At 44.3% G+C, this 14,158-nt stretch overlaps 1 protein-coding gene across 1 annotated transcript in view; it reads right to left on the reverse strand.

Moving 5' to 3' along the window:
* Positions 1–1,463: 1,463 nt before the first annotated feature.
* The window catches only part of CCS (copper chaperone for superoxide dismutase), a 43,871-nt gene continuing 31,176 nt past the window's right edge, over positions 1,464–14,158 (reverse strand). Inside the window, exons 7-8 of the mRNA XM_033954115.1 lie at positions 13,631–13,734; positions 1,464–1,978 (exon numbers count right to left, since the gene is read on the reverse strand). Of these exons, the coding sequence (XP_033810006.1) occupies positions 1,825–1,978; positions 13,631–13,734 (258 nt within the window). The 3' untranslated portion in view covers positions 1,464–1,824. The remainder of the gene's footprint in view (positions 1,979–13,630; positions 13,735–14,158) is intronic.

Genomic DNA, 14,158 nt, shown 5'->3' on the forward strand with positions numbered 1-14,158 from the left:
GCCGGCGGCCTGCACTGGAGAGCAGATGGTCGATCAATCTAATGGAGCTGCGAGCGATCTTTCTGGCTCTGCTGAGATTTGAAGGGTGTCTCCACCAGAAGGCCATCCATGTGTTTTCAGACAATGCGATGGCTGTTGCCTATGACAACTGTCCCCAGTTGAGCTTGGAGGTAGCCTATTCACCGGCTGTGATGGCGGCCTGTTCCCCAATGGCGGTGATTTGGGGGAGGGCAGTGAGAAGGGAAGCATGTTGAGGACCCCTGCTTTAGGCAAGCCACGAGGCGCACTCAAGTGGCTAAAGAGCCGCAGTTTGCCGACCACCACAGGAGAAATCATACGGGGGGGGGATCAAAAAAAATTTCTGTGTGACAAACAATTGTAATAAATCAAAGCCTATGTGAAGAAACACCACCACAGGAGAAATCACAGGGGGTTAAAAAAGAAATTTCTGTGGGACAGATAATTGCAATTTCCAAAAGAAACACATTTTTCACATACTTGCCAAAGGCCTACAGCCCTACACTGCAACCATCACCACAGCCTGGGATGCCTCGTTGCTTGGTTCCGGTGCTTGTGGGCGAGCTGAAGAGCAGAGTGAGCTGTGCTGCAGAGCAGAGTGAGCCTTGCGCTCTGAATCCGGGCTGAGAGGGAGCGGAGGGAGGCTGAGAACGTGAGATGCACAGTGCAACCCGGCAGCCGCTAATGCCGCCTAGAGACACAAGCCAAAGCGGGCGGAGGGAGGCTGAGACTGGGAGAAGCACAGCGCCACCAGGAGGCCGTTTGCCGACATTCCCTCCGATGCAAGTCAATTACAGCACTCGTGGTCTGTACGCAATTGTCCTCTCCACAATCATAAAATTTGTGAAGTGGAGAGGATAGATCGCGGGCCGCAAAATAGTCCCTGGGGGGCCGCGTGTTTGAGACCACTGCCCTAAACTGTACCATTCCTTTGGGTTTTTGCAGCCCGAATGCATGACCTTGCATTTCTTAGCATTAAATTTTAGCTTTTTTTTTAAGAGGAAAGAAAAAACAGAGGCAGTGGCAAGGTAGGATGGGAGGGGGTTACCTAATGGCACCAGGTGTACCATCTAAAGCTTTACTGAACTGAGAAACCCAGAACAGGAACTACCGCAGAGATAAAGCTAGGAGCTAGAGAGAATCTGTCCATTTGCTTACTGGAGATAGAGATATACTGAATGAATAAGGAGCATTCCATCCTATAAAACATTGTTCAGTTCAGTGCTATCTCCTTCTCCGCCTGCTGGTCAATGGTCATAATCCACAAATCTTTGGATTCATCTGCTGCAGATGCTAAGGAAGAGTCAGCTATTTTGGCCCAAATACAACAAACTTAATTTATATGTGCTAGCCAAGAAGCTTCCATGGTATTTTCATATTTTGGCTTAAAGCAGAGCATGACAAGTTCTGAGCCTTACCAACCATTTATTAAAAGACTTCTCTCATTCTGCATATTATTAGTATTTATTTATAACCCGCTATACCTTAACAGTTCAGAGCACTTTACAACAAAGAGAATCTGCCAGACACAGATGAAATACAAATAGAATTATATAATATGCATGGTTCATTTCTTTAGCCAAAATTGTCATATGATAGAGATTTCAAGGTTTCCTTAAATATTTGGTAAGGAGAAAAATTCATTATCAGCTACAAGATTTCTCTCATTTTGGCTTAATTGGAATGCATATAACAGAAATTTGGAGTTACCACATCTCTGCTGATATTAAATAGATATAACAAAAGAGAATCACTCTATTAATATAAATTTTGCATAACACAATGGAGACAAAAATCATTCTCCTGCTATAGGTTGGCAGAAGGCTGAGTGGAAGCTCTACGTCCTGGGCCAGCTATAGGTAGGTCTCGCTCCTCCCACAATGTCACACCATCACAAGTGCAGATCTGTTTAGGGTTCTGGTAGAGGCCAGCAGAACGGGCAATGATCCCACAAGCCAATCTGAAAAAAAAAAGATCATAGCGTGAAGCAGGAGAGTATTAGTAACCTCTCAGTACCTGAAAAGAGTGTAAAGAAAACAGCAACGGAGATAGTCCTTCAGGACATATAGGTAAGTCCTCATCTGGACTAGAAACAGATGTTGACCAATCAAAGAAAAGTCAGCCTGGATTCATCAACAAGAGGGTAGCTGGTGAGAGTCAGAAAAAGCCCAAAGGCAGTCCCACAAAAAAAGGAGGCAAAGGACTAAGACTGTTAACATAGATGAACCAAGTCCTTTATTAAAGAACACAATGAGGATCTAACATGGTCCATGTTTTAGCTGCAAAGCCTTCCTCAGGAATCCTCTATGATAAAAGCCCAAAGGAAGTCCCACCAAAAAAAGAGGCAAAGGACTAAGAATGTTCACAGAGATGAACCAAGTCCTTTATTAAAGAACACAATGAGGATCCAACACAGTTCATGTTTTGGCTGCAAAGCCTTCCTCAGGAATCCTCTATGATACAATGAAGGATTTATACAGATAAATGATACAGTGCATCTAGCGACTTTATTGGATTAAACGTCATTTTCTCCTAGAATGTCCGGTCTCTCATTGTGGGCTTATATTTTTGTCATTTATGTGTATAAGTCCTTCACTGTATCATACAGGACTATTATTAATTCTATTAATCGTTTCTAGAGCTTACAGTCTAAAACAATCAAGACAGGCAGGATACCATGGTGGGGCTTACAGTTAGAGGGGATGGCTAAACTGCTGGCTAGGGTGAGCAGAGGGCTGTAGGGTTATGAGTTGAAGGCTGTCTCAAAAAGGTGCGTTTTCAGCCTACTTTTGAACAAGGGAAAGGAAGGGGCATGGCAGAGGGACTCAGGTAGTTTATTCCAGGCATACAGTGTGGTGAGATGAAAGGAGTGAAGTCTGAAACTGGAAGTGGAGAAAGGTACAGATAAAAGCAATTTGAGGAATGGAGTTCTCGGAGAGGTGTATAAGGAGACAAGCGAAGAGAGATACTGACGGCTGCAGAATGAACGCACTTGTAGGTAATAGGAGTTTGAACGGTATGCGAAGGCGGATAGGAAGACAGTGAAGTGATTTGAGGAGAGCGGTAAGGTGAGTGTAGCAAGGCTGGAAGAAGATAAGTCATACAGCAGAGTTTTATACAGATTTCATGAGGAGGAGGCAGTTCAGCGGGAGACCTTTTAGAAGTAGATTGCAGTAGTCTAAGTGTGAGGTTATGAAAGCGGGATCAAGGGTTCAGGTAATATGTTCAGAAAGCAAGGGACGAATTTTGGTGATGTTGTAGAGATAGAAGTGATAGGATTTAGCAGTCTGTGGATATGGGTAGAAAATGAGAGGTTAGAGTCAAAGATGATGCCAAGGTTACGAGCAGAGACAGGAACAATAACAATATTATTTACAGAGATGGAGAATGGAGGGAGAGGAGCAGACGGTTCAGAAGGAAAGAGAAGCAGTTCAGTCTTGGATTTGTTTAGTTTCAGGTGGCGGAGGGTCTACCAGGCAGCAATATCAGCCAGACAGGCTGAGACTTTTTCTTGAATTTTAGGTGAAATCTTGGGAGGAGAGAGGTAGATCTGCGAATTATCAGCATACAGGCGATACTGGAAGCCATGGGAGGAGTTCAAGGCACAGAGGAAAGAGGTGTAGAAAGAGAAGAGGTCCTAAGACAGACCCATGGGGTATGCCAACTGCTAGCTGGATAGCAGCAGAGGACCCACCAGTGCATACATTAAAGGTGCAATGGGAGAGGTAGGAGGCAAACCAGGAGAGGACAGATTTGCGGAATCCAAGCAAGGACAGCGTATCAAGGAGTAAGCAGTGATTAACAGTATCAAAAGCAGCAGACAGGTCAAGAAGGATGAAGATAGAGTAAAGGCCCTTAGATCTGGCCAGGAACAGATCACTGCAAACTTTGTTAAGGGCAGTATCTGTGGAGTGTAGGGGACAAAAGCCAGATTGTAGAGGATCAATAGTTTGTTGAGATGAAAGATAGTCAAGGCAGCAACAGAGGACAGAGCTCTCGAGTAGCTTGGATAAGAATGGAAGGAGGCAGGGCGAGGGAGAGGCAAGTAGGGTCCAGCAAGGGTTTTTTGAGAAGTGGCTTAACCACTGCACATTTGAAGGCATCAGGAGCAGTTGCAGTGCAAATGGATAGGTTGAGGATATGATTGATAGCAGGGATATCGGTATATGAGATGGGGTCAAGAAGAAGGCATGAGGTACATCTGGCTGAGCACAGAAATTGTGCGGTTTCTTCCTCCATATTTCAGAGAAGAAAAGTTTGTGGGAGTTGAAGGATGGGTCAGGAGAGGGAGGATGTGCGGGTTCCTCCTAAGTTGTTTGGGTGAAAGAAGGGATGGTGGGAGCTAGGTCAGGGGAACTTGTCCAAACCTTTCTTAAAACCAACTGCGCTATCCGCTCTTACCACAACCTCTGGCAATGCGTTCCAGAACTTAACTATTCTCTGAGTGAAAAAATATTTCTTCCTATTGGTTTTAAAAGTATTTCCCTGTAACTTCAAATTGTCACTAGTCGGGCCCACAAGGAACTGCCCACAGGTGGCAGCACGACCCTGGTGCATTTCTCAAAGGGGGAAACCCTACCCAGTAATTTAGTTCTCTGGTGTAATAATAAGAAACCAAAAATCTTTCAGACCATTGCAATAAGTTTTAATTAACCCCCCCCCCAAAAAAAAAACTGTGCTACTGGTTTTCACTCACAAGCCAACAGTTCATAGTAGCCAATTTATAGTCCAACAAACAAACTCAAACTCTGCCCCAGGTAAGTAGTCTCCAGTTCATAATCATGTCCTGGGCAGCTCCATGTTGCTCCCAAACAAGAAAAAGGAAAAAGCCTACAATTCCACTCCACATTAAGGAAACCTGGGCTTTAGGTTAACACAGTCCTGAGTTCACCAGGCCCTTTCAGTTTAAACAACAAAATAAAACTTCAGCGCAATGCAGTTCAAACTTTGCCTCTCTAGGCTGTAGCAACTCTCCAGTCTCTGGGGACTGGGAACAGAATTGCTGGGTTCACTTTTAGTAATGGCTTTTCACAGGCACCCAAAAAATTCCCAACCCGAGGTCTGCTGTGAACCCTCCCCAATTCTGGCAGTCACTCTCTTGCAATGCAGCAAACAAACAAACAAAAAAACCCCACACCAGCTTCCTACGATGCTCAGTTCCAGCTGGTGTAGAGCAGTTCAATTAGTGCTGTGCATAATTCCAGCACTGCTTCCAGCCCAGCCCCCACTTCTGTGCAACTAAAAAAACCTTTCTCAAACACAGTTCCTTGGCAATTACTTCATCTGTCAACTGTCCCAACAAAAATATTCAAAAGAGTAAATTAAATCACTGGCAGGAAATTGCCAAACTCATGTCCATCTGTTCCGGTTCAGCTTCAGGCATTTCAAACGCTAAGTCCTTGCTTTCTTCTGGAGCTTCCAGCTATGTAGTATACTGGGGTGCAGGGCCTTCCCATTCCATGGGCTCCTGCTTGGTGCTTTGCCCTTGCCTGGCTCTGCTTAGTGCTTTGCCCTTGCCTGGCCAGAAGAGCCCTATCTGCCAGGTCTTCCTGAGCTGCCTCCTTCACAGTCTTTGACAGCTGTTTTCAACTTTTAAAGCCACTCCCTAGCTTACCTTACTGGGGGTAAATGGACAATACTCGGACTGGAAGAGCGTCACCAGTGGAGTGCCCCAGGGCTCGGTGCTTGGACCCGTTTTCTTCAACATCTTTATAAATGATCTAGACATAGGTACGACGAGCAAGGTAATTAAATTCGCGTACGATACGAAGTTATTCAGAGTAGTGAAGACGCAGGGGGATTGCAAAGATCTGCAAAGTGACATAATCAGGCTCGAGGAATGGGCATCAACATGGCAGATGAGGTTCAACGTGGGTAAGTGTAAAATGATGCATGTCAGTAACAAAAATCTCCTGCACAAATACAGGATGTCTGGGGCGGTACTTGGAGAGACTACCTAGGAAAGGGACTTGGGAGTTCTGATCGACAAGTCGATGACGCTGTCTGCGCAATATGCGGTGGCAGTGAAAAGGGTAAACAGAATGCTAGGAATGATAAAGAAGGGGATCACGAACAGATCGAAGAAGGTTATCATGCCGCTGTACCGGGCCATGGTGCACCCTCAACTGGAGTAGAAACATAGAAACATAGAGTCACAAAGTGTCCCCTAGTCTTTGTAACTTTTGATGAAGTGAAAAATTGATCCACTTGTACACGTTCTACTTCATTCAGGATTTTGTAGACTTTAATCATATCTCCTCTCAGCCGTCTCTTTTCCAAGCTGAAGAGCCCTAACCTTTTTAGCCTTTCCTCATACGAGAGGAGTTCTATTCCCTTTATCATCTTTGTCGTTCTTTTTTGAACTTTTTCTAATGCTGCTATGTATATAGCACTCTCCCTTCAGAGCATTTCTGTTTTTCTACCTGATATACTGCTATGGAGTAAACCTGACATTATGTTTTTTCTTTATCTAAACCCCCCCCCAAAAAACAACCCAACCAACCAAACAAGAACAGACACAAGAGAGCACATCTGAATCATCGCTCAGTGGTCACATCCAGTTAACTGTAGACTAGAGAGTTGCGCGGGGACAGAAATCTAACCCATGCTCGATCTGAGAAAGGTGGGTCTCTTACAAATATGCTATATCAGTACCCAGCTTCTTGAGATGAGTCAATATCCATGAACGCTTAATGGGAGACTTGACTCCATCCACACTAAGTGTAGTCACTTTCAAATCAGCCATAACCACAGACTATCTGGATACCCAGCTAAACTCCGCTGCAGATTGAGTATGTGCTACCAACCACAATGCCGTCGGTACCTCATCCCACTCCCACACCCACCCTCCCCACACACCCCACAAACATACACAGGCATACCCCCCCACACCAGACATAACATAGCCATTCAGAACACCCTTTTCAGAAACAACTATTTCTCATGACTAATCCGCAGATGCTATAATAACTGTCTATTTAGAATTAACTACCTTAGTTTCTTTTTTTTTTTTTTTTTTTAATTTTACTTTGAGTTTGGAGCATTGATTTCTTATTTTAAAGCATGCACACTATATATTTCTGGCCACAGTAAACCAGTTTAACTCTGAAAATACTCTGCATGCATCTGCTTCCCTGGCTGCAAACGGAATACCGTCGTCTCAGACGGTCCCTAGCATCTGAAATAAGAGAAATGTTGTCTATTCCATGTAAGAGAACTCTGTCCCCTTCTTCTACCTTGCCTTTGCTTCCCTCGAAGGCGGATTACTTTTTGTGATCACCTCTCCCCTGGCTCCCCTTTTCTTATTTGCTAATAAGGAAGAATCAAAGAGAGAGAGAAAATGAAAAAAAAAAAAAAAAAGTCAAGCAGCCCCTGTTTTTTGGAAAGCTCGGTTGGTCTTCTTTTCCCTACCTGCCCTGCCGCAGCACACAGCCAGCTGGAAGTCTTTCCGATGTCAGCGCTGACGTCGTAGGGAGAGAGGGAGGGAGGGCTTTGCTTAAGCCCTCCCTCCGACGTCAGAGCTGACATCGTGGAAGACTTCCGGTCGGCTGTGTGCTACAGCAGGGCAGATAGGGAAAAGAAGACGAGCCTCGCAGCTCGAGTGCATCGGAACCCCGCAGGATCCCCGCAACCCTAGGAGGCATCCCCACGGGATCCCCATGACCCAAAGGGGAACCCACGGGATTCCCGTCATCCCCGTTCCCGTGCAGCTCTCTAGTTTGGATGTCTTGGATTTTTGTTTGTTTGCTTCTTAATAAAAATGTTTTAAACCACAAAAAGAGAAAAACTATGCAAATACGGCTGGAAGGTGTTACCTCGTGCTCCCTACAGTCTAGACATGAGTCCACCAGACTTTGACCTTTTCCCAAAGTTGAAACAACCTATGCATGGACATCGTTTTGCATCTCTGGAAGAGCTTTCTTCTGCCGGTACCCGAGCCATTCGGCAACTGAACAAAATGGTGTCTTGGATGGAATAATGAAGCTTCCCGGACATTGGGACTCGGTCATTATAAAGCAGGGAGACTATAGTGAAGGATTGTAAAGAAATACGGTACTTGGAAAAAATAAAACATGTAAACTAAAAAAATAGTTTGCATTATTTATGAAATGACCCTTGTATTTCAAATCTGAAATATTCTAATCACAAAATATATAATAAATTAATTTTTTTCTACCTTTTGTTGTCTGGTAATTTTATTCTTCAAATCACATTGGTCTCAGGGTTTGGTTTTGTCTTCATCGTGGCATGGCTGGCTTCTGAAGGTGAAATAGGCGCAAAAAGAGCTGGGGAGGAGATGCCGAGACTGACACAGATGCAATTTTTTTTAACGGGGCACTATAAAGTCTTGTCCTCATTCCCGTGAGGCGGTGAAAGGTCTTGCCCCCATTCTTGCAGTAAACCAGTTGCAAATATAAGGATGTCCCTGCAGGGAACCTCCACAGCACGAGGGCACCATGAACAAAAAATACTGAAAGATCATAAAACACGAGCAGAAAAGATGAGCTCCTACAGCCTGGCTTTGCAGGAAGAAAAGACTGGTGAGCATGTAAGGGAGGGGGGGAAAAAAACCTCTGAAGTTTTGAGGCTTCCTACAGACCCTGGCGGGTGGTGGGAAATAACCCACTGGTCCTGGAATAAAGTGGGATTATACAAGAAGATTTCCACTCCCCATTTCTTTACTAAATTTCGTTACTGGTTTCCCTTTTTTTCAGCTGGTTTCCTTTCTCCTTTGTTATCCTTGCACTGGCTTTTTTCATGACATCAAAAATAGTGCAAAAACAGGAGAAAAGATTAACCACTATAAACTAGATCCGCAAAAGGTTAATCTACTGAAACAAACAACCATCTAATTCAATGGTAATAATTCAAAATGAAGGAAAAGATCTCAGAATTGCCACTCCCAGGATAATAATGATATTGTCCAAAAGGGAATTGTGGCATGTGGTATCTTTCATTGATCAAAAAACCTTCATTATTATTTATATGTATGTGTTTGACTTAATTTGTCACTAATCACAAAAATTTATTGAATGCTACCACTCCAAAGATAGCAAATTTATATTTAAGAACATAAGAACATAAGAAGTTGCCTCCGCTGAGGCAGACCATAGGTCCATCCTGCTCAGCGGTTCGCTCCCGCGGCGGCCCATCAGGCCCATTGACTGAGCAATGGTCTATACCTATCTATACCCCCCAATCCCTTTTTCTTCTAGGAATCTATCCAAACCTTCTTTGAAACCATTTAGTGTTTTCTTGTCTACAACAGCCTCTGGGAGCGCGTTCCATGTTTCTACCACCCTCTGAGTGAAAAAGTACTTCCTAGCGTTTGTTCTAAACCTGTCCCCTTTCAATTTCCCCCAATGCCCCCTTGTGCTTGTGGTGCCCCTTAATTTGAAAAATCTGTCCCTGTCTACTTTTTCTATGCCCTTCAGGATCTTGAAGGTTTCTATCATGTCTCCTCTAAGTCTTCGCTTCTCCAGGGAGAAAAGTCCCAACTGCTTCAATCTGTCGGTATATGGGAGATTTTCCATTCCCTTTATCAGTTTGGTTGCTCTTCTTTGTACTCCCTCAAGTACCGCCATGTCTTTCTTGAGGTACGGCGACCAGTACTGGACACAGTACTCCAGATGCGGCCGTACCATTGCACGATACAGCGGCATGATAACTTCCTTCGTCCTGGTTGTAATACCCTTCTTAATGATACCCAGCATTCTGTTTGCTTTCCTAGAGGCTGTGGCGCATTGCGCCGATGCCTTCAGTGTTGCGTCTACCATCACTCCCAGGTCTCTCTCCAGGTTACTAACCCCTAGTGGTGTTCCCCCCATTTTGTATGTGAACATCGGGTTCTTTTTCCCCACGTGCATGACCTTGCATTTCCCCACGTTGAAGCTCATCTGCCATTTTTCGGCCCACTTTTCCAGCTGCGTTAGATCCTTTTGGAGATCCTCGCAGTCTTCCTTGGTTTGAGCCCTGCTGTATAGTTTGGTGTCATCTGCAAATTTAATGACTTCACACTTAGTTCCCGCCTCTAGGTCATTTATGTAGATATTGAACAAGAGCGGTCCCAGCACCGACCCCTGCGGAACTCCGCTCGTGACCCCTTTCCAGTCTGAGTAGTGGCCCTTTACGCCAACCCTCTGCTTCCTGTTTGACAGCCAGTTTTTGATCCATCGGTGGACCTCCCCTTGTACCCCGTGGTTCCATATCTTTTTAAGCAGTCTCTCGTGTGGCACCTTGTCGAAGGCTTTTTGGAAGTCAAGGTAAATGATGTCTATAGATTCCCCTTTATCCACCTGGCTGTTCACTCCCTCAAAGAAGTACAATAAGTTTGTGAGGCATGACCTACCCTTACAGAAGCCATGTTGACTTGGTTTTAGCTGCCCATTTTTTTCGATGTGCTTAAAATAGAAATAAATTATTTTTGTATTTTTTAGTTATATAGAACTGTGCTAAAAAGCCTAAAGTGCAAACATGCCTCACTCAAAACTATGTCAATAGCATTTTTATAAAGTGGCTAGTGCAAACCTAGCCTACTTATGCAAACAGGCTGTGCAAAAATGCAAGATGAAACATCAAAGAAAGCCTAATAATGGCACTTATCTTTTAAACTTGATGTAACATGCAAACGGCAGATAAATTTCACCATGGTGTCCCGTGTATCATGTCCAACGGGAACCTGTTTCGCCACGGTCAAGCGGCTTCTTCAGGGTTTCTTTGATAAACGGGTTATATCGTAAACAACAGCCCGGAATGTTTACGATATAACATTATTATCCTGGGAATGGTAATTCTGAGATCTTTTCCTTCATTTTGAATTATTACCATTGAATTAGATGGTTGTTTGTTTCAGTAGATTAACCTTTTGCGGATCTTTTTTCATGACATGCCAGAGCTCTCACAGCCCTCAAGCGGAGCATTTTTAACATGTGGCTTTGGCCCCAATCCGCCACTATTTCTTTTCATTTACATTCTATAATCCATAGTAACGACTTTCTCTCCTTACAAGGGTATTTTTCCTATACAACTATTCTATTCAACGGGAACCATATTTTAATTTTACTTGGCAAAATTCCCATTCATTACCCATCTGTGTCTACTTGGGGTACAACTGGTTTCAGCTGCTTTTTTTGGTCTGGTTGCCCATATATGTACATTTGCCAGTATCCATATATTCTTTTCTTCTTGAATCTTTATGGCTTCTCCCTCACCTATGCTTAGATTCCACTGCTGCTATGAGGTTGTCTATTATTTTACAACCTCCATACTTATATTTTTCCTTGGGATCTTCCCTTTTTTCCTCTTGCTGAGGACGGGGTTCCTCTTATTAGTTTGTATTTATTTTCCTTCCCTTGCCTCCACCTACTCATATCAAACAGTAGTTCTGATTTTCTTGCAAGGCAAAAGCATTTATATTTCCTTAGAAGCCAACTCTCCCTCCTTTCCCTTTTACTAAAGCTATGGAGTCCCATATGTGAGAATATGCTGCTTGCTTATCTAAGGATAAAGCACAGTTATTTACCTTTACAGGTGTTATCCAGGGACAGCAGGCAGATAGTCTCAAAACCCGTCACCTCCCCTAGTTGGTTTCGTCACTTGGGCATAGAACTGGCATCAGGAAGGAAGGCACTTGCGCATGCATGGTGCGGGCAGTTTCGAAGCTTTGCTAAAAGCTTACAGTGACAGTTCGTTTTACCACTGTCCATACAGGGCTCTGTGGATGATGTAACCCACATTTGAGAATATCTGCCTGCTGTCCCTGGATAACACCTGTTATGGTAACTAACTGTGCTTTTTCTCCCAGGAGAGAGCCAACTATGATGCCTTCTATGGGAGAGAGACTGACAGGATTGGCACAGAAGGTCAAATTGCTATCGGGCACCAGATTCAAGGCTATTTACTATCAAAACTGTGAGGTGGAGGCATTAAAGAAAAGGTGGCGGCTGATGCAGGAGGATCAAGACCAAGAGGACCAAGAGGATCAAGTCACAGGATCCTGGCAGTGAGCTCACCCTCACCACCTTGAAAAGAGAGATATTGGGCATAGTTGGGTCCGGAACACTGACTGGTACGGTCTCCCACACCAGTCAGTGTTCCAGACTCAACTATGGTGATGGAGAGGGTGAGCTCACTGCCAGGACACTATGACACGTAGACACTTCCCGTTCATACACAATTAAGACAAGGTTTAATATTTAGTTTCAAGTTTATTATATGTTTATATACCACCTATCAAGGTTATCTAAGCAGTTTTACAATCAGATACTCAAGCATTTTCCCTGTCTGTCCCGGTGGGCTCACAATCTATCTAACGTACCTGGGGCTATGGAGAACTGAGTGACTTGCCCAGAGTCGCAAGGAGCAGCACAGGGTGCTGAGGCTGTAGTTCCAACCACCGTGCCCACACAACCATTACCTATTGTCACGATAGGAATCTGGTAAGACTCCTGCAGAGCTAATCTTTGGATATGTGGCACTTACTCCTTTTCTCAACCTTTCACTTACTGCCTGGTGAGGGGGTCCTGCCCTATATGCCAATTCTTCCCTTTCCCTTTGTGACTTAAGACCCACTATGCTGATAACCCAGTCCTCAGGGATGCTGATATGTATGATTTTAGGACCTATGAATCCCTGAAGGTCAGAAAGGAAACTTGTGTCCATGTTAGACAGCAGCTATGTCAACCATGTTTCTGCACCTGACATGTCTAACCATACTGATGTCTCATTTTCTCCCTTCTTGCAGCTAATCAATGTGCATTACAGCCTCCAGCTGCTGCCCAGGAGAAAGGGAAGGAGGAGGAAGAAGAGTAGGCAGGAACATCAACAGCCCCTCCTCCTCCCAGAACATCAGCTGCTGCAGCAGCACCTACTCTCTCACTACAACACAAAGAGGATACCAGCGCAGCAGGAGAGGGAGAGGGAGAAGTGATTGAGGAGGTGGGAGATGAGCTGAAGTACCTGGAGAGGGGGAGGAGAAGGATGATGGTGATGGTGATGAGTTGAGGGAACATCAAGTACCACCACAATATCTAGGCCCTCCAAGCTGAAAGGCCAGTGACTGGTGAATGTTGGTGACAACATTCACCAGAAGCAGGGACCCTTTCACTAAACAATATAAAATAAATCTACAAAGGTCTTGAGTTGACCTAGACCATTCATACAATTTCCTTTACCATTGTATCACTTGACCCCATTACTTCTCCAAGGATAACAAGGTGTCATCATACAAATTCAAATTCAGCAAAGTCAAATGCATAAAATAGCACATACCATTCCATAGTTTTACAAGAATAAAACCAAAATCTAATTTTGGCTGCTACACAATTTTGGGATGACAAGTGTTTTTCCTAGTTAAAATACAAAGCTATTTTTCTCTCTGAAAGAACTATAGAAAAAGGCAATGCAGTACTGATTAAATGCTTGAATTTAACAGACTGTACTACAGTGCAATATACGTTCCCCTGGTTTGCATTTGGCTGTCACTGGATCATGTTGGGGGTGACTAGATCCCCACCCTACCTGGCCAGATCCCTATAAATAGGGTGTATTCCACAAGTCTGTCAGCAGGGAAATAGCAGCAATGGGAATTTGCCTACTTCTCTATCCCTCTCACCTTTCACCTGAATTGCCAGTGATTTTAGAGAGGGGATGTCCTCCATGGCCCAGATCATCCTCCTTTTCATCTACGACGAGGGAGCGTCCAATAATGTCCCCGACCTGAAGGAAGACAGTGGATGAAAGCAAACCAGGAACTGTTTTTTTAAGTTAAATTCATTAAGAAAATCTAGTTTAAAGGAAATTGAAATGGATTCAAACATTTACCGTATTTCCCCACATATAGACCGCCCCCATGTATAGGCCGCAAAAAATGCCTAAACGAGTTTAAAAACTGGTAGATAAGCTGCCCCATTTTAGTAGGCGCAGCTTATCTACTAGTAACTGGGCGGCCTATATAGCATTTTAAAATCATTCCCCCGCATTCCCTTACCTCCCTCGCTGACGGCGGCCTCCTCAAATTGTGCTGCCAGGGTTGCAGAGCAGGTGTGATCTTTGCATCTGCAGGCTGGCCCTGTGCTGCTTCCTGTATGGCTTTGTCTCAGTTCTCAGTTCTGCAACGTTGGTGGCACGATTCAAGGAGGCT

The sequence above is a fragment of the Geotrypetes seraphini genome, chromosome 8, assembly GCF_902459505.1.
Source record: "Geotrypetes seraphini chromosome 8, aGeoSer1.1, whole genome shotgun sequence".
Taxonomy (NCBI): domain Eukaryota; kingdom Metazoa; phylum Chordata; class Amphibia; order Gymnophiona; family Dermophiidae; genus Geotrypetes; species Geotrypetes seraphini.